At 44.3% G+C, this 17747-nt stretch overlaps 1 protein-coding gene across 1 annotated transcript; it reads right to left on the reverse strand.

Annotated features, from left to right (window-relative positions):
- Positions 1-101: 101 nt before the first annotated feature.
- LOC137871899 (tyrosine-protein kinase yes-like) lies at positions 102-17747 on the reverse strand. The gene is made up of 12 exons (XM_068709965.1): positions 17186-17747; positions 9041-9348; positions 7696-7795; positions 7028-7126; positions 6241-6344; positions 5384-5533; positions 4764-4919; positions 4133-4312; positions 3368-3444; positions 2997-3150; positions 2324-2455; positions 102-1681 (listed from the first exon to the last, which is right to left on the reverse strand). The coding sequence occupies exons 2-12, from the start codon at positions 9333-9335 to the stop codon at positions 1473-1475; spliced, it is 1656 nt and encodes a 551-aa protein (XP_068566066.1). The 5' UTR covers positions 9336-9348; positions 17186-17747; the 3' UTR covers positions 102-1472.

A 17747-nucleotide genomic window follows, 5' to 3' on the forward strand; every position in this document is an offset into this window, starting at 1 on the left:
TGATCCCACCCACCCCAGTCTGTCATTGGTTTAAACATTAATCACTTATAACACAGGCAGATCATAACGTTTCATTTATAATAAAATAAAAGTGGACTTCGTAAAATCACGTCTTTATTGTACAAACTCCTCAGATGAGACTGCACCCGTTACCTCCCTCCCAAATATATTTTTGCAATCTTCTCCATTTTTTTTTTTTATTAATAATCTTAAAAAAATGACCATTTTGTAATATACAAAGCCCTTCTTTACAAGCTCAGCCGTACAATTAGTGTTCCTCCCATCATGACACTGTCCCCAATGAGTCCAAGGGAGCAAAATGCAAAGATAAGATGTAAAAGAAAAAAAAAACAGTCATCATTGCTGTACAAATAACTTCTGCAGACACATGAACATGAAAGAGTACCAAGTGCTTCAGTCGGTCACACTGCAGACGATTAAACGACTGTTTCTCATCATTCGGTGGCTTTTCTTCATGAGTTCCACTTTTTTTTAGAAAGAGCTCGTAAAATCGTCTCGTTTCCGTGAAGTGTCATTGTGGCTTAGTGCCGCAAAGTCCTCGAGCTCCATCATTGTTTAACTCACGGACACGTTACGCACACCGTCTTTGTGTGAGCGTGTCTCTGCACTGAGATTACACAGACAGAACTATGGCGTTGTTATAAAAGTCTGCGCAGAGGTTTAATTAGATGATGATTGACAGTCAGGGAAGTCTTCAAATAGAAGCTATAAAAACCATGTGATATGAATACAATGTGATAACGAAGGAGAAAATATAAAAACAACAAAAAGTCAAAATGCATTTTTAAGATATCAGGAAGGCATTAAAGACCATGTCACAGTCTCATTGTAGTCACTGATTTGTAACACGTAAGATATTGCACTGCAGCTGATGAAGTGTAGCTTAAGTAAAGCTGTGTGGGATCTACTTTTAAATAATTACTGTCAAATGGACTGTGATAATGGCCACCAGTCCCCTGAGAGCGTCTCCCTGTTAGTTTAATATATTATCTCTGTTAATAATTCATTGTTCTGATGCATTCATTATTCACCAATTTACCACAAAAGAATACAATTTGGAGGAAAAGTGGAGTGCGAGCTCTCCACATTGAACCACATGTTTTTTTTCTATTGCGAAGCATTATCACAGCTTATTTATACAGCATGTAGTGTATTTAGCAGAACTGGAATTAATTTGCTTCATTAATGTACATTGTGAAGAAAAAAAATCCACATTCAAAATCAAACATTACACACAGGTAAGACTTGTACCGTCAGTGAAAACAAAAGAAATGTAAAAAATGACATGATGGCAGATGCTGAAAGCAAAAGAAAGAAAAACAATGGGTAGAGCAAGTAGTGGTTTATGCAACTGGTTACTTTGGTTTCCAGTCGACTTTTCGTAGAGATAATTAAGAGCTCATGTCTTCAAGCAAGTGTCCTCCCAGGCGTAGGGTTAGGGTCCGGGCAGGCTATAGGTTCTCTCCAGGTTGGTACTGTGGCTCTGTGGCGGTGAAATAGTCCTCCAGGAAGGACTGGAGGTACTCGAACGTGGGCCTCTCGTCCGGGTCCTTCTTCCAGCAGAGCTTCATCATCTCGTGCAGGGACTCGGGGCACCCCTGGGGGCAGGGCATGCGGTAGCCTCGCTCCACCTGCTCCAGTACCTCCCGGTTCACCATGCCTGAGGGGGACGCAGGAGACAGGAAGGACCGTCAGAGCAAGAACATGAATACATTTCCCTGAATTTCCTTAAATCAATTACCAGAATAGTTTAAAAAAAATATGAATAATAATGTATTAATTGTTTTAGCGCTCCATCTAATGGAAAGGGGAGCAGTGTGAAGGTGGTGCAGAACACTGCAGGCACTGCTCCCCAGGGCGGTGTCAGTCTGGCAGATGGTTATAAACAAGAGTGGTGTTCAATCTCCTGATCGCCCTCCACCAGATGGCCTCATCTAATCTCAAACGTGTGTGTGTGTGTGTGTGTGTGTGTGTGTGGGTGTGTAATGATATCAGTGTGTGTGTGTGTGTGTGTGTGTGTGTGTGTGTGTGTGTGTGTGTGTGTTCCTCCTGCAGAGGCATAAACAACCAGCGCAGACAATGTCAGGCGGCTTCACTTCATCCTCAGACATTAAGAAGCTGGCCAGCTTGACGTCTGACTGACAGACTGAAAGCTGATAACTCCAGCCGTGAATCACCGCCCTCTTCTTCACACCCAGAGTGTGTGTGTGTGTGTGTGTGTGTGTGTGTGTGTGTGTGTGTGTGTGCGTGTGTGTGTGTGTGTGCGTGTGTGTGTGTGTGTGTGTGAGTCACTGTCACTTACCTGGGTAGGGCACTCTGCCTTTGGTGACGAGCTCAGTGAGTAAGATCCCGAAGGACCAGACGTCTGATTTGATGGTGAAGCGGCCGTACAGGGCAGCCTCTGGGGCCGTCCATTTAATTGGGAACTTGGCCCCTGTAATGTTAATGGAGAGGAGAGGGGTGAGAAGGATTCCACTAGAGGGCGTACGCTTCCATGTCTGGCTTTATTTCCAGTGAATCACAGTGGTCATAGTGACCTACAATCCTTTCTCACAGCAGACATTTTGACTTGTCATGGTAGGAAAAGCACATGTTTAACTAATAACAGTACAATGGCTCTGTCCTATTTCAGTGACGTGAGCACGCATGCACAACACCAGGAACCTGAAACCAAAGCAGCTGAGCCTCCATTGTATTAGGAGGCAGAAACATCAGAGAGGGGTGGACAAATAAAACCAAAGCTAGCTAGCCAGATACAGGTCGGGTGGTAATCTGGGTGAACGAGCCCTTTAAGGAGCAGACGTTGCAGCGAGATGAAGCGAAGTGAAAAGCGCAACTAATCAGAGGGAACAGGAGCATCTGCTTTTCCACTATTATCCTAATTCACCATGAGAGGAGGCAACAGGGAGTCGTCCTTGCTGCGAGGTCAGCGCTCTACCCTGACTCAGAGTTTACGTTGCAGTAGGCCCGCCCACCTTGCCTCGCCGTGTACTCGTTGTCCTCTATCAACCTGGCCAGGCCAAAGTCGGCGATCTTGCACACCAGGTTGTCGGCCACGAGGATGTTGGCGGCGCGCAGGTCCCTGTGGATGTAGTTCATCCTCTCGATGAAAGCCATGCCGTCAGCGATCTGCAAAAAAAACAAACATTTGACAGCGTCTCATGACGGCGGCTTCAGTAAATCATTTTTAGCTCACGCTCAGAACACCAAGCCCTCAGACACAAAGAGGCAGAAAATAATGAAAGACATGTTCACCTGAGGCTTAAAATAGAACCTTAACTTCACTGACACACATTCTGTACTCGAGGAACACAAAACATAAAAGGCATGTGTGCTTTTGTCTCACCTGCGCAGCCATGTCCACCAACAACGGGAGCTTTAGGAACTTGCCGTCACCTTCTTTGAGGAAGTCGAGTAAGCTTCCTATAAAAGCAGCGACAGCGAGAGGTCGTAAATGCAGAGCCGCATTTACAGTGATATACTGTAGGAGCAGTAAAAGAGCCACTATACCAGCCACATACCAAAGTTCTGCTGGATGAGATGCTAAATATTTCAACTTAGCCCTCGATCCTTACTGAAATTAAAGTGAATCTCAAAATAAGCACACGTGCGAACACACAGAGGCATATCTCATAGGGTTAACATTTACACACACACACACACACACACACACACACACACACACACACACACACATAAATCTAATTACTCATAAAAGCCACAAAATATAAAACGCATTGCAGCTGATGCTTTGAAAAGCTCTCACAAATCCACTGCAGTTTTCAATTAAACATTCCCAGTTTCAGGCCTCAGGCAACCACAAGGGACTCTCAAGGACTTTCAATCTGTGCATCACATTAATTAAAACCTCCGTAAAATGTACATTTTCCCTTTAAGGAAATCACCATATATCATACATCGGTGCCTGAAAAGCCAAAGCCCTGCAAGATCAATGTTGTGCCTGAGAACTCTACAGGATGTTGCTTTCACTTTCTTTAAAAATAGACCCTGTAACAGGACGCAGCTGAGGCTTATTTATTTCCAAGGTTGACAGATCTGAGAAAGTAAAAAATAAAAGCTTTTCAGGTACGTCTCAGGTGTCCGCGCGTACCTTTGGCCATGTACTCTGTGACGATGTAAATGGGTTCTTCAGACACCACGGCGTAAAGAGGCACCAGCTTGTCGTGCCGGAGCTTCTTCATGATCTGAGCCTCTTGGAGGAAGGCCTCCGGCGACATGGTGCCCGGCTTCAGCGTCTTTATGGCCACCTTAGTGGTGCCGTTCCATGTGCCTGCAGAGACAAAGATAGGGAGAGGAACGCCCACGGGCCGCAGGGTTAATGAGTGTTGTTAATGGGCTGGGAGCGAGACAATATCATTAATTAGGTCTTGTAATTGCTCAGACATGTGCTGTCATGCACCGCACTCCTCGCAGAAGTATGCCTGGGATGAGTGGACGCGAGGCCGCGGTTTTGAAAAAAGGTACAAATGATTTTGTCTTGAGCTGAGCGAGACGATCTCTGGAGATGAAGAGAACACAACAAACAGAGGAAGCGACGGCAGGAAGTGGATCATTCCGGACAAAAATAGACAATAAATATAGGCAGAGTGTTTGTGTGTGTTCGACTACACAGATCAGTATTTTCCCATCGAGAAGATTACGACTGAACACTAAACAAATGCTCGACGCCTTGACGCATTTTCCGAACATGTTCCTGCGTGTCTTGTCTGTGCCGCTCTTACCCATCCAGACCTCTCCAAAGCAGCCCTGGCCCAGTTTGAGCTCCAGTCGCAGGGACTCCCGGGGGATCTCCCAGGCGTCTTTAGCAAGCCCCTGGGTCTGCGGCTTGACTGTGGGGCAAACCGTGGTCAGCCTGTGGCAAAGCCCGTCGGCATGCTCTGTGACGGGGGATTGAAAACGTTACATTACACCTCAGCAGTGTCACAAACACACACACACACACACACACACACACACACACACACACACACATCAGTCCTCGATGCAGCGTGTTTAAAGACAAAGTCTGTGTTTATGCATCATTCATTCCTTTTGATGTGGATGAATTCATGCTCCTATATTAACTGTGATGAAATATAGATGAGATACACCAAAAAGCCGCTCCAGAGGCAGACTGAAGCGAAGTGGGATGACAGAGATTTAATCTCAACTCTCATAAGAGTAAGTAATCCTAACTGCTCCATCAATTGTTGTTAAAATTAAAGACTATTCATCTCTGAGGGCCTGCTGCATGGTGGGACAAAGCAGCAGGTGTGACGCAGAGTAATTTGCAGGTGCGACGACAGACCGATGATGACTGATGAATGAGAGACGACGGAAGAAAGCGCTGCAAGCTGGATACCTGTGTAGTGTTTGACGAGCTTCTGTAACGTGTCGAACTGTGCCCGGGTAGTGATGTAGTAGCCCCCGCTGTCGAGCTTGCGGATCTTGTAGTGCTTCACGTTGTCTCCTTTGGCTTCGTCCCAGTCTCGTATGGAGAGAGAGTAAGCACCTAGAGGAGACGAGGGACATGTTCTTCATCCATCGCAACACAAAAAAAGCGTCAAAGATCGGACCGTAGAGCACACGGATCCTCATCAACTGTACCGGTGTAAAGTCTGAGAGCGGAGGACCAGCAGACTGCACTCATCACTCCCAAATCAAGCTAACGTATTTGTCAGGCACTGACAAAAGACAAGAACATATTAGCATTTAGTTCAAAGGCTCGCAGAGCCGCTAGCGGAGCTGTTAGTCTGTTTCACTGTATTCTCTGTTTCTTTCATCTCCTTCTTTCCTACTACAACTTTTACTACTTCTCTACTTCCTGGAAAGCTTCCGTCTTGAAAAGAGCTCCATGAATACATTTTGTCTGACACACACACGATTATCAGCTAAATCTTAGGGAGATTTCTGCAAAGATCGTTGCAGAATTCATCAACCCTAACCCAGAATTCTAAAAGTAAACTGATATAAAGTGCTGCATGGATTATCAGGTTCCCATCAGCACGGTTCGTGTGTTTGGGCGCTTCATGCCAAAATGCTCAGTGGGAGTCGTAGTGAACTTCTTTCCTCACATTTTGTACACAGTTTTAACCTTTGAATTATTAATCAAAGAGCCAGACATTTTCTGATTCTGACGCCTTTAAGTGCTCCAACTTTTCCAGCAGCATCGTCCACACTGCTACTACCCCGCTCTGTTTGCAAAGACGCGATCGTCACCTTTAGTGGTTTCACTTTCTCGCACTAGGAAAGTTCCTCGATGGTTTCCTGGATTCAGCAGCAACCTCTCAGCATCTTTGCGTCCCATTTTACCAAAGTACCACCTGTCAAGAGGAAGCATACACATTAAAAAACCTAAAAAACTAAACTTTAAAGGTCCCATATCACGCTCATTTTTCAGGTTCATATTCGTATCTTTGGTTTCTACTAGAACATGTTTACATACTTCATACTACATACTTCATACTAAACATTATTTTTCTCACACCCTCTGTCTGAAACGCTCCGTTTTAGAGCGTGTCTCTTTAAAAAAAAAAGCCCAGTCGGCTCTGATTGGCCTGCGAGAAAAATGATGGTGCACCTTTACAAAAGTAGTTGTCAAGTTGTAGGTGGAGGTACTCAGATGGTGGCATGTTCTAATGAGCCTGCATGTGACATAGGAATGGGAAGTGAAATCTGATTGGCTTGTTGAATCACATGTCTTCTCATCTAAAAACTAACTGGGTTGTATTATTTCACAGTTTGTGGGTTGGTAGGCACTCCAAATACCCCCCAAAAAAAGTATGTGCACAAGCATTGAAAAAGAGACTTTTTCATGGTATGTCCCTTTTGAATGGTGACTGAGAAGCTGACTGCTAAAAATCCCATTGTGGAGCTTCATCCCGGTCGTGAAGCTGTTAATATTTGGGCCGTCTCGTTAGCCACGTGAGACGGGATCATGCCAGTGTTATTAGTCTCCTGCTGCAGACTCCGTAGATGGAGGACCGAGGCTGTAACAAGGCCTTACTCTTCAGCCTGGATGGAGTCAGCAGGGGCCACGTAATTGCTCGGGATGTAGCCGTTTCTCCCCGTGTTGATGGAGCGAGCCTCCCACCAGTCTCCCTCTCTGCAGGAGGACAATGACACAGGAGAGATGAGACAAATGACTCGTCCATTGAACGGTCGACCGAGGCCCGGAACCACATTCTGCTATGATTGATACGCTGGATGAAAAAACGGTTAATAGCGGTTAATGGTTAATAATTCACGCATCAGCCTTTCATGAAATGATCCTCCCTATAGCTACCATGGTGGCTTATGGGAAATGGTTTGAAGGCACATAGCTGTTTTAGTAATTTGTTCTGCATTCATTTAAAGCCCCTGATTCTTTGAAACGTGCGGTAGGACTGAAACACGTCGTCACAATGGGAATTCAATGAGACTAATCTACTTTACATGACAATGCTGTAACCTCAGGCGACAATTCTGCCCCAGCGTGAATTAAATAAAAGATCCGCAGCACTGTGCAGAAAGCCCGCATAAGGAAAACAAGTCGCAATCAAATGCATTCATGAATACTGATACAACAAGGAACAGGTGCGGTTCAGGATTACTGCTTCGGTCGTCTCGTAATCACTGGAAACAGATCTGAGTGAAAGCCCCACGAGCCGAGGGAGAGACTGGGAGGATGCTTACGTGTTGTTGATGATCTGGAAGCGGTCTCCTTTCTTAAAGGAGAGATCGTCAGATGTTCTAGCTTCATAGTCGTACAAGGCCACAAAGAAGGTGACGCCACCTAAAAACCCCCACAAAAACAGATGCATTTGTAATGAGTTGTGAACACATGACAGCAGAGGGCATTACGACGCTGAAGACTAGAGGGACTGCATCAGGAAACGCTTTTATTTGTGTGTGTGTGTGACTGTTTAAATGGCCTATTAAGGTGGATGAAACTGTCTTGCCAAGGTCTGAGAGCTGTATTGATCTTCTATGGTTTATAATTCTGTAGTGTTTCCCCTGCATGGAAACACGACTGTGACGAGACTCGAGCTAAAGGAAAGTCAACGCATCAAACCAGTTTTGAATAGGTTTGTCTCCATCATATTCTCCATCCATGAACTGGATGTAGATTACATATTATAACATATTAACATAAGTCAACATAAGTCAACTCATCTTTCCGTCCCCTGGCAGCATCCTGTACAACATCCTGCCTGCTGTACAGCCACGCCCTCAGACAGATGATAGTCATACACCCACCCACCGACAACAATGCCGTCAACGGTAATCTCATTATCCACAACAGCGGCAGTGCCACCTTCGCGCTGCCACGGCTCTGAGAGCCATGATAATCCAACATGGAGGAGGATTACAACCTAAATCCCACAGAAACAGGAGGGTTCAATCTCTTCTCTCTGCTCTCAGGATCGCTGTAAGCTGCTCACACACATTAAGGGTGATCACAGATGATAACGGGACCTGCGTTAACTCGAACAAGGGAAAGCTAGTTAAAACAACAACGGATGGGGCATTAGCTGCGACCCCCGGCGTGCCAGATCAGCCACTGACCACGTTAAGCTCGGTGTTAAGTGTGTTTTTTTAGCCCATTTACTGTAATACACAATCATGCACACTGCTGACCATTCTCCTCAGCTTAATGCGTTTTATACATCATCATGCAGCAACATTCTCTTAAATTTCTTCTTATTTTTCTCTAAACAGAAAATGAAGAAAAGCTTTGTCCAGATAAGACAAAGATTAACCCTCAAAGTCTGCTCTTAACAGGTGTGCTGAATGATGAGAACCACTTGACGTGTTGCACCGTGTGCAAATGCTCTGGCACACGCCCAAGAACTGGAGAGAAAAGCTGGAAGAAGAAGAAATTAAGCAGGAGTGAAATCAAGGTGCCGTTAAATATACCTATACAGAGCATTGGGATCCATGGAACAATAGTATTGATACAACAGTATGATATTAAAAGGGTGCTGCGCTCCATGAAGACCATCATCAGCATTGTAGTGACATCTTACAGTAAACTCACTTGAGACGGCACCGGAGAACGAGTTGGACACAGGACCGGAGAAGGACGATGACGCTCCTCCGAAGGGAGTCATGGCAGACGAGCCGCCGAACGGCGTGAGGGTGTGGTTGAAGTTTGCGGCCCCAGAGCCCGATGAAGAGGAGGGTGGTTGGTTCTGCGGCAGCTGGGTGGGATCCGGTCCGTAGTGACCCACGTGAGGCGTGGTTATGGTGGCGTTGGGGTCCGACGCCGTGGAGTTCTCCGGCCGGTACTTCATGGTAGGGCCTTTGTCCTCTTTGCTCTTAACGCAGCCCATCGTCTCGTCCTGCCTGGACAGACACGACAGAACGCCGTCACTTTGATGCCAGCAGATTAAAGAATACAGCACCAAATCCATCGGTGATGATGTGTAAATAAGGTGAAGGAGGCGAAGGGAGGTGGGGGATTAACGACTGCAACATAAGGCCTGTAGGCGCATGAACATCCGATATGAAGCAAAAATCTAATGACCTGATATTCTCAAGTGAATCATTTTGTTGTTGCGACCCACTAAGACTATAAGCCATGTGGTAACTGGGACATATGGGTAAATGGTAAATCCGCTTTGAACCACACACGACTCTTAACGTGTAGATTCAGTTGAGCATGCATGCTTTGAGGCATGACAACGGCAAAGAAAGGTGATTATCATTGCATATTGTTGTGATCTAATGCATGTCATGGCTGCTCCATAAAGAGATCACTTAATGTTTACAGACAAATGGAGGATTAAAACCAATCTAAAGCCGTTCTGTCTTGAAATGGAGAAACATGAGAACTCTTCACAGGCTGCTCCGCCCATGTGTGCATTACTAAACATGCCAACCGCACACAGACCCAGAGGCCCGAGGGCTCAGGGGTCACTGGGCCAGAACAGTTTGACGTTAATAGTTAGAGCGTGAATGAAATAACATGCAAAATGACCACAAATAGAACACAAAACAACTACGAGGGATGCATAACCACTACAAAGAGAAGCACAATAACCAGAAAGACTCTAAGTGACCACAAAGAGACTAAAAAGAACTAAAAGATGCAAAAGTGACGCAAAGACTCTAACAAGCGACCATGTCTGAGTCGATATTGTGCCTGAGAATTCTGGTTCACCTGTAAAACGTTACACAAACAGTCTGGGTGTCTTGCTTATATGTCGGAGAGGTAGGGGGGGGTCTTTAACATGTCCGAACCCAGAAACACAACGTCTCATAACCAGCCTCAGCCTGACCACGCTACAAGGATTCAAAACACCGTTGTGTCTCCATTTGCGTGGCTGTCATTCCTCCTGCTAACGCAATTTGGACGGAGTCGCACCGAGGCATTCTTTTGTGAGGTGAGGGCCTGGAAAATGTGGAGACAATCGGACACGCTCGTAAAGAACTCCAAGCTTCAGAGCGTTTGTCTTTCTCCAAGAACAACAGCTGCTGGAGGAGTTGGACTTGGTTAATTGCCGCTGACACATTACAAGACATGTTAAACAATAGAGGACTGAAGCGGAGAATGAGCTTTTATTCGGTGATGAGGAGTATGGAAGGAGACTGAACAGACACAGTGCTACTGAGCAGCGTTTGTGGCACAGTCGCTGACAGGAGTGACGAGATTACAGGGTCAAATGCGTCGGTGAAACAGAGGAGGCTCTTCAAAAGACACCTTTCACTGATTTGGAACAGTGGCCTTGATTTTGGGGAAGTGGGAGGGATTTTTTTTTTCCCTCGTCGGCGCATCCGAGAGTTCATCGAGTTCTCCGGCTGAACTGCCAAGGAAATCAACAAAATGGGGACAAACCATAGAAACCTTCCAAAGATTCAGAGCACTTTGCTCAAATAAAACCGTTTAAATTGCAGGTTGCAGCTCTTGCCGAGCACTGGCAGTCCTCTGCAAAAAACATTTTACGAGCGGTCCGTCACCGAAGACGTGTCTGAAGCAGATTTCCTAAAAATGTCTTCAAAGGACCAATAAATCTAATCTCAGATGTTAGATCTGGAGCCAGCATGTTGGGAATGTTGGCACGGAGGAAAAAAAAAAAGACGTTCCAAAGCCAACTTTCTCCTTTAACGTAGAGACAAAACCAGTGTCACGGAAACACAGCGGAGGGCTTCACTCAGTGGCTCACAGTCAAGTATGGCGGGCTGTTGTTTCATCGTCAGACAGACGAGAGTCGGGCTGTAAAACACTGGACAGCGTCCCAGGATTTAAATGTGTTTTCTCTTCCAAAATTGAGACATCAGCCGTTACATAGAAGTGACATGACTCGTCCAAAAATTAGCATTAATGCATAAATACTGAGCTGAACTAATTGAGCCTTTGAAAGAATAATTAAAAACACCATATTAGCATAGTATCATTTGTATTCATACTGCATAAGAAGCTCGGTTATTATGCAGTATGTTTTTTTTTCTTAACTGCATTGTCGGCCTGCACGCCGCTTACAGTGAATGCAAATCCTCATCTCTCTCTCTGCTGTCATCCCTTCACTGTCAAACTGTCACCAAATACAGAAGATCAATACTTTTAGTCATTTACGATGTGAAGATATCAAACTTTAGCTGACTAACGCTTTACAAGTCATCTGTTGGTCCGTCCGTGACTTTGGTCCAACTTAATGATGAATTGCTCTGAAACTTTCTGCAGATATTCAAGATTCTTAGAGGATGAATGAATCTTTGGCGATACCTTGAACTGTCCTTTGTGCCATCGTCAGGTCACAATGTGACCAATACTACTACTAATACTACGACAGTACAATAACACCGGTTTATGACCAAATATCTGCGGAACTTGTGTTTAGTGCTAATCGGCAAATGTTAGCATGCTAACATGCTAAACTAAGATGGCGATCCTGGGAAATATTACTAGCTAAGTATAATCAAGCTAGCATACTGATGTTGGCATTTAGTTCAAATGGCCACCGTACCAAAACACAGGGGCCACAAGCTGCTTATCATTTAAAACACTTTGTTCTTTGGCGTCTTGTCAAAGAAAGTAAGCTGTTGTAGAGATAAACAGCAAACAGAAGTGTTAGCAGCAACCCTTGTGAGGATTTCTACGGTAAGATTGAGACAAATGTCACAGGAAGTAAGAGAGAGCGTGTTTCATGAGTTTCAAGCAGCCTTAGAATTCCATCACGTTGCAGCAGAAGAGTCAGTCTCAGTCAGCACACAGGGTGTGTACATTCAGTCACATGACATGTTTCCACCATCTTTACCAAGAGAGCTGAACTCAAGCTGCACCACACTACAACAGATGCAATTAATTCTTCTGGGAAAAAATGTCTTTTAAAATATGGTAAATCGCCGCATTTTATGCACATAAAAATACAATATTAAAGTAAGACAATCGCCAGCGACTCCAGGGAGATGAGTAGAGCTCGGCAAAGCGACAGAATAACTCATTAGTGGCTGTGTGGGCATAAAGACAATGATTTAGTACAGAAGAGGAAGTGACGGGGGGGAACAGCAGGTTGGTGGGATGAGGGAGGGGGCAACCAGGCATCACAGTGCCCGCTACACCAGCTTGAACTAGGAGGATTATGAGGATGGAGGATTTACTCTAAGAGGATAAAAAAAAAGAGGAGTGACCACCAGGGCCTGGAGCTGAACCAGCGCCGACCCCAGACTCCACCTGCACGCGGTCATTTTGGTGGTGGCAGTGAGGTGGGTAGACCCTCAATCCGCTGCCATTACATAATGAAACCAGGGGCTTTATCCACACTTCAGATTAAAGTGAGACTCCAAGGAGGAGGTAAAAAAATTATGCAACAATTAGTGTCGGGTGGCATCGAAGGTCGCGAAGAGCGAGACGTCTTAATGAAAAGTGTCTGCACCTCATCTTAAATAAATAAATCCCAAAACTGTGCAGCCAGACTGGAGCTTAAATGTCAAACCTCACTGACTTCAACATCCAAGTCCATTCACTTTAAACTCAAGCTCATTCCTGAACAGCGGAGCCATGAAACCACAGGGAAAAGCTGCCTTGCTGCTAATAATAGCAACTTATTCTTATTGCTGACAACATCCCACTAGAGCCCCAGGATGAAAAGTTGACCTACAACAGCACACAAACACCAGAGGACTCCCAGTTGCACCAGTTAGGAGCCACACTGACAATGAGGGAGGAAGGTGAAAACACGTATAGGATCCTTCCTCTATCTGAGTCCTGAGAGACAGAAAATAAAGACAAAGTGAGCTTTTCATTCAGCTTCAGTTGAAGCTCTGTGATCTGGTACAGGCTGTTTGAAATGATCCGCTAGAGGCGAAACATGTCTCGTTCTTTAGCTGGCATGAGATCTTAAAAACAAAGATGTGTATTCTTTAATTCAGTGCTAGCAGACGCAGTGTTTTTTTGTGGGAACAAACTCAAAACTCAAACCCAAAGATGTTTGTAATGAAGAAAAGCATAAAATTCTCACATTTGAGAGGCTGAAAACATGAAATACGTGTCAGTTTTGCTTAAAAAATTAACTAAAACGGTTATTCGATTATCAAAATAATAATTTTCTGTCAACTGGCTAGTCGACTACATGCTGGACTCTTCTTGTCATGTATTAACAAAGCTTCCAACACGAAACATAATCAACTAAATGTCTTAGCTGACGAACAACATGAGAATAGTCTCATGTTGTAACTTTAAAAGCTGCATTCTCCTTATGGACAACCTGCTTCTGGTTTCCTCTCCCCCGCTCCGACCACAGAGGAAGAATTCCTCACAGGCTTCACAGAAACGCTGATAAGACGTAGCAGAGCTCAGCGTTAGCCAGAACGATGAAGACGTTTGGGTGTTGGCACTGGTCACGATTCAGAATGTTAAAGTTCGGCTGCAGAGACAAAGTCCAGCTGAGGCCGGGTGATCCACAAAGAGGCGCCAATAGCTTTAAGACACTTTACTGAAGTTCAGATTGGTTGATTAATCGCGTAGATAGACACACACTGTATCAGCAACAATCTAAATAATTACTGTTCTTTGTTTTGTACCATTTGACAAAACTGGCTTTTAAAAGACTTAATGGTAAATAATTGATAATAAAAAGAACCTTCACTTGAAGCCGTCCACTCTAATCATAAGAGTCTTTTTCTAGTGACCAATCTTAACAAACGCTGACGTATCATCAGAGCTAGCAGACGAAAGATGTGAATATAAGTCATTTGTTCCATGAAGACAGTGAGGCTGTGCTTAGCTTAATGCTAGCTAAATGCTAGCAACTCTTTATGACTATAAACACAGGTGAGGATTGGATGCTTTTCTCTATTTTTCTTTAGTATTTTGAATTGCAAACCTTTCAATGTTTCAGACTGACTACAAATCTGCATTTTTAAATATTATTACACATTAACTACATTTTAATTTTGATTGAAGATACTTGTCTATGCACTGTGGAGAAGTGAGAAGATAAAGGACACATGTTATTGAATCAGATACAATACAAGTAAAGTATAAATCATTGGACAAAAGTCAACTTGCCATCTGACTGAAAAGACGCATTTTAAATCTTTTGCATATCATGCATTATATATGAACTAATTCTAAAATACATGTAGCTTCTTTTAGCATTGCATTTTACTGAAACAACCTCCACTCCTCTGGGGTTTAGGTTTTCTAGACTCTGATGAAGTTGACATGTGGTCTGAAGTCTGAAGCGTCTGAAGCAGTTCAGTCTGAGTGAAGCCCGGTCCAGCGTCCCGTCACACAGCTGTTAGCGGCTGCAGACGGGACGGTCTCTGGAGCTTTACTGGGCTTCAGATCTGCAACAGATGCTGCTTTACCACCACCTGCCACATTCCTCTGAAGCCAAAGGCTTTAGACCGGGTCTGGAGAGAAGTCATGTGACGTTAGAGATGTGAGTGGGATGTCTGTGGAGAGACATCAATACGTGACTTTAGAGTGCCTGACTGCTTCATCTCGTCTGGAGCATCGATACTTCAGTCTTGAGTGAAACGCTGTCTCGACAAATCAGAACACGAGTCCTCCTAGAAGAGCTTCTAGTGTCGCTCATGTTGTGCTGCCAGAAGAGCAGACATCACACGTGTTCTACAACAAACAGGCCTCATGGGAACACCTGAACACTGGCACCTGAGTCTGGGCTAAGTGTGAGCTATTTTGGGAATCTCAGCGTGTGTCTACACACAATAGGACGAAGTGTTTGAAGTGTCAACATCTAATAGGGTGACCACGTGATGAAGTGATGGCCTGGATCGAGCTGTTTGTTTCTCTGGAGAAACGGATCCAAATCCACCACTTCACGTACTGACTGCTGACTGAACAACTTAAGATGTCTGTGTCATGTCTCTTGAAGCAATGCCGCCTTTTGGATGTTTGTAAAATATTTTGTTACGCTTTTTCTTATTTGGTGTTACTTTTTCCCCTATAATAACTTGTAATAATACATAAATCCTAGTGTGGGTACATGATACTCTCTTTATTTGTATACGGTTACTTACCTATGTGTATTTTTCTAGTCTAGATTTATAGATGTGTGAATAACTGATCATTTGCAACAGAGGTGGTGTATAACGCTTATAAACTTAGTCTGATTAAAAGCCTTTATTGAGTATTTATTCACGGGGGAGCATGTTCTTGTATAAAGACTAAAAACACTAAAAGTACTTTGTATATACAGTATGTAGCCTTGACATTATATCGCTGCAAATGTTTAATATACAGTGAACTCTCTTACTTAATATTTGATTGAACATAACGTGCATTATGGGTATTTAAGATGGCGACTCTCTCAGCAAACGTCAGTTTTTTTCATTCCGCTTCCGTCAAAGTTGCACATCTTAGTAACGAGGCGAGATCTCACGGATCTTGGGCCGCTGCCTTTCTCAAATGCGGGAACATTTATTCTGTAGCTCTGTAGCCGGAAAGACAAAAAGAAATATCTGAATTTGAGATGAAAAAGCAGATTAAATGCACCGTTCTCACACACCAGATCGGTGTCAGCTTGATGCTGACCTTATTAAGCTGTTCAGGCAATTACGTCATATCTGTTTAGTCAATGTGATTTTATAAGTCAGTGTTTACACCACCACAGTTACGTTAAATTAAAATGACATCGATGGGTTCCACACAGTGAGGTACACTGATTTTACCGCCATTTACATAAGACATATAAAGAGATATAAACAGAAATTAAAAATGTGTTTGGGTGGAAGAACTTTTCCAGAATGGGTCAACAAAGTCACTGTCCGTTCACTGTCTAAAGAATAATGCCACGTTGTAATAACATGTATCTTCTCGGTATCCCCCTTTAACTTCCTTCACTCCTCCAGTTCACCCCTTATATGGAGTCAAGACAAGCAGTGATTCAGTCACGGATGTGCAGAGCTGCTCAGGATGTGCTGCATCCTTTAAGTGACATGTTCTCAGTTTAACTTGAGGTAATGAGGACAACCCCTCAGCTGGAGAAGTAGAAGTAGAAGAAAGCAACACACTGTGGAAGACACAGACACACTGTGACTCAGCTGCTCGACCAGGAAGTTTGAATTCACACCAAAGAGGGCCCTGGACCTCCTCCTCCTCCTTAATCTGCTACTGATTCTACAATAACCTGACTCAGCAGCACCAGTCTAAGATTGGGGTTGAATATCTGAAATGATGAGGTGGCACTTTTGCTTCTTCTTGCGTCTGGCTTTAAATGAACACAATAAGTGGAAAACAGCTTTCAAACAGGAGAACGTGTCTGTGTGAGGGTTAACAGAAACAGAACATCAATTAAAGCCTTTCTTTATCACTTGAGTTTAATCTATTACCTTTTGTTTTACTACGATATTAAATACCATATGAATGAAACCATATGTGATGAAATACTGAACATGTTTAAATGTTATTAGAGGTATTAAAGGCAAAGGTATGCTGACCTTGCCCTACTTTAAAGAATGCATCTGTTTCAGTGATATTCCTGCGGGACTTTAAGTACATGCTGCATCCTCACTGATATCTTAACCTATTTAAACATGGCGTGATGAATAATGCATAACTCTGGGGTTGCACGCTGCAACCTACCGACAGGTTTGCGTGTGTATTATCATGAGACAGTTTCATTCCTTTGTTGATGACAGGTCAGACGGGCGAGCAGCTGCGGCCCATCCTCACCTAATCCTGCTCACAAAGACCACTTTCATTCGGGAGTGTTACCTTGTCAAATCCGCGTTCTCCTCCTTTGATTTCCTTCCGCTCCTAAATCAGATCCGGTTAATAGAAAATTAAAAAAAAAGAAATCAGAGTTATTCCAACAGGGACCGGACCGCCTTCATCCTCCGGCTGCAGGATCCTGCTGGATGAAATCAAACACTGAGGACAGATTTGAGGCTGAAGTTAAATCAGTGGAGCGCGAGAGTCCCCGAGGACGCAGGAGACAGTCATTGTCCTCGCGGAGGATTAATCCAGCAACAACAAAAACAAAAAGTGAGATCCTGAAGTGTCCCAGCTCCTCGTAGCCTCTACTTCCTACTACTAAACTTACATCAACCCCCACCACGCAACAACATGGCCGACCCTGTCTGCGGGACTGGGAGAGCCGCGCACAGCTGGAGAGAACCGTCCGGTACAGCTGATCTGACGAGACCACCGCACGGAAGAGGAGGAGGGGTGGAGGGGTGAATAGATAAATTATAAAGAGATCATCATGAGAGAGGAGCAGAGGCGAGCGGACCTGCAGACTGGAGAGGAGGGTGGTTCTATGTAGAGAAAGGGTGGA

This window comes from Cebidichthys violaceus, unplaced genomic scaffold (assembly GCF_023349555.1).
Source record: "Cebidichthys violaceus isolate CVI_PGR_0920_01 unplaced genomic scaffold, fCebVio1.0.p SCAF_15, whole genome shotgun sequence".
NCBI classification, from domain to species: domain Eukaryota; kingdom Metazoa; phylum Chordata; class Actinopteri; order Perciformes; family Stichaeidae; genus Cebidichthys; species Cebidichthys violaceus.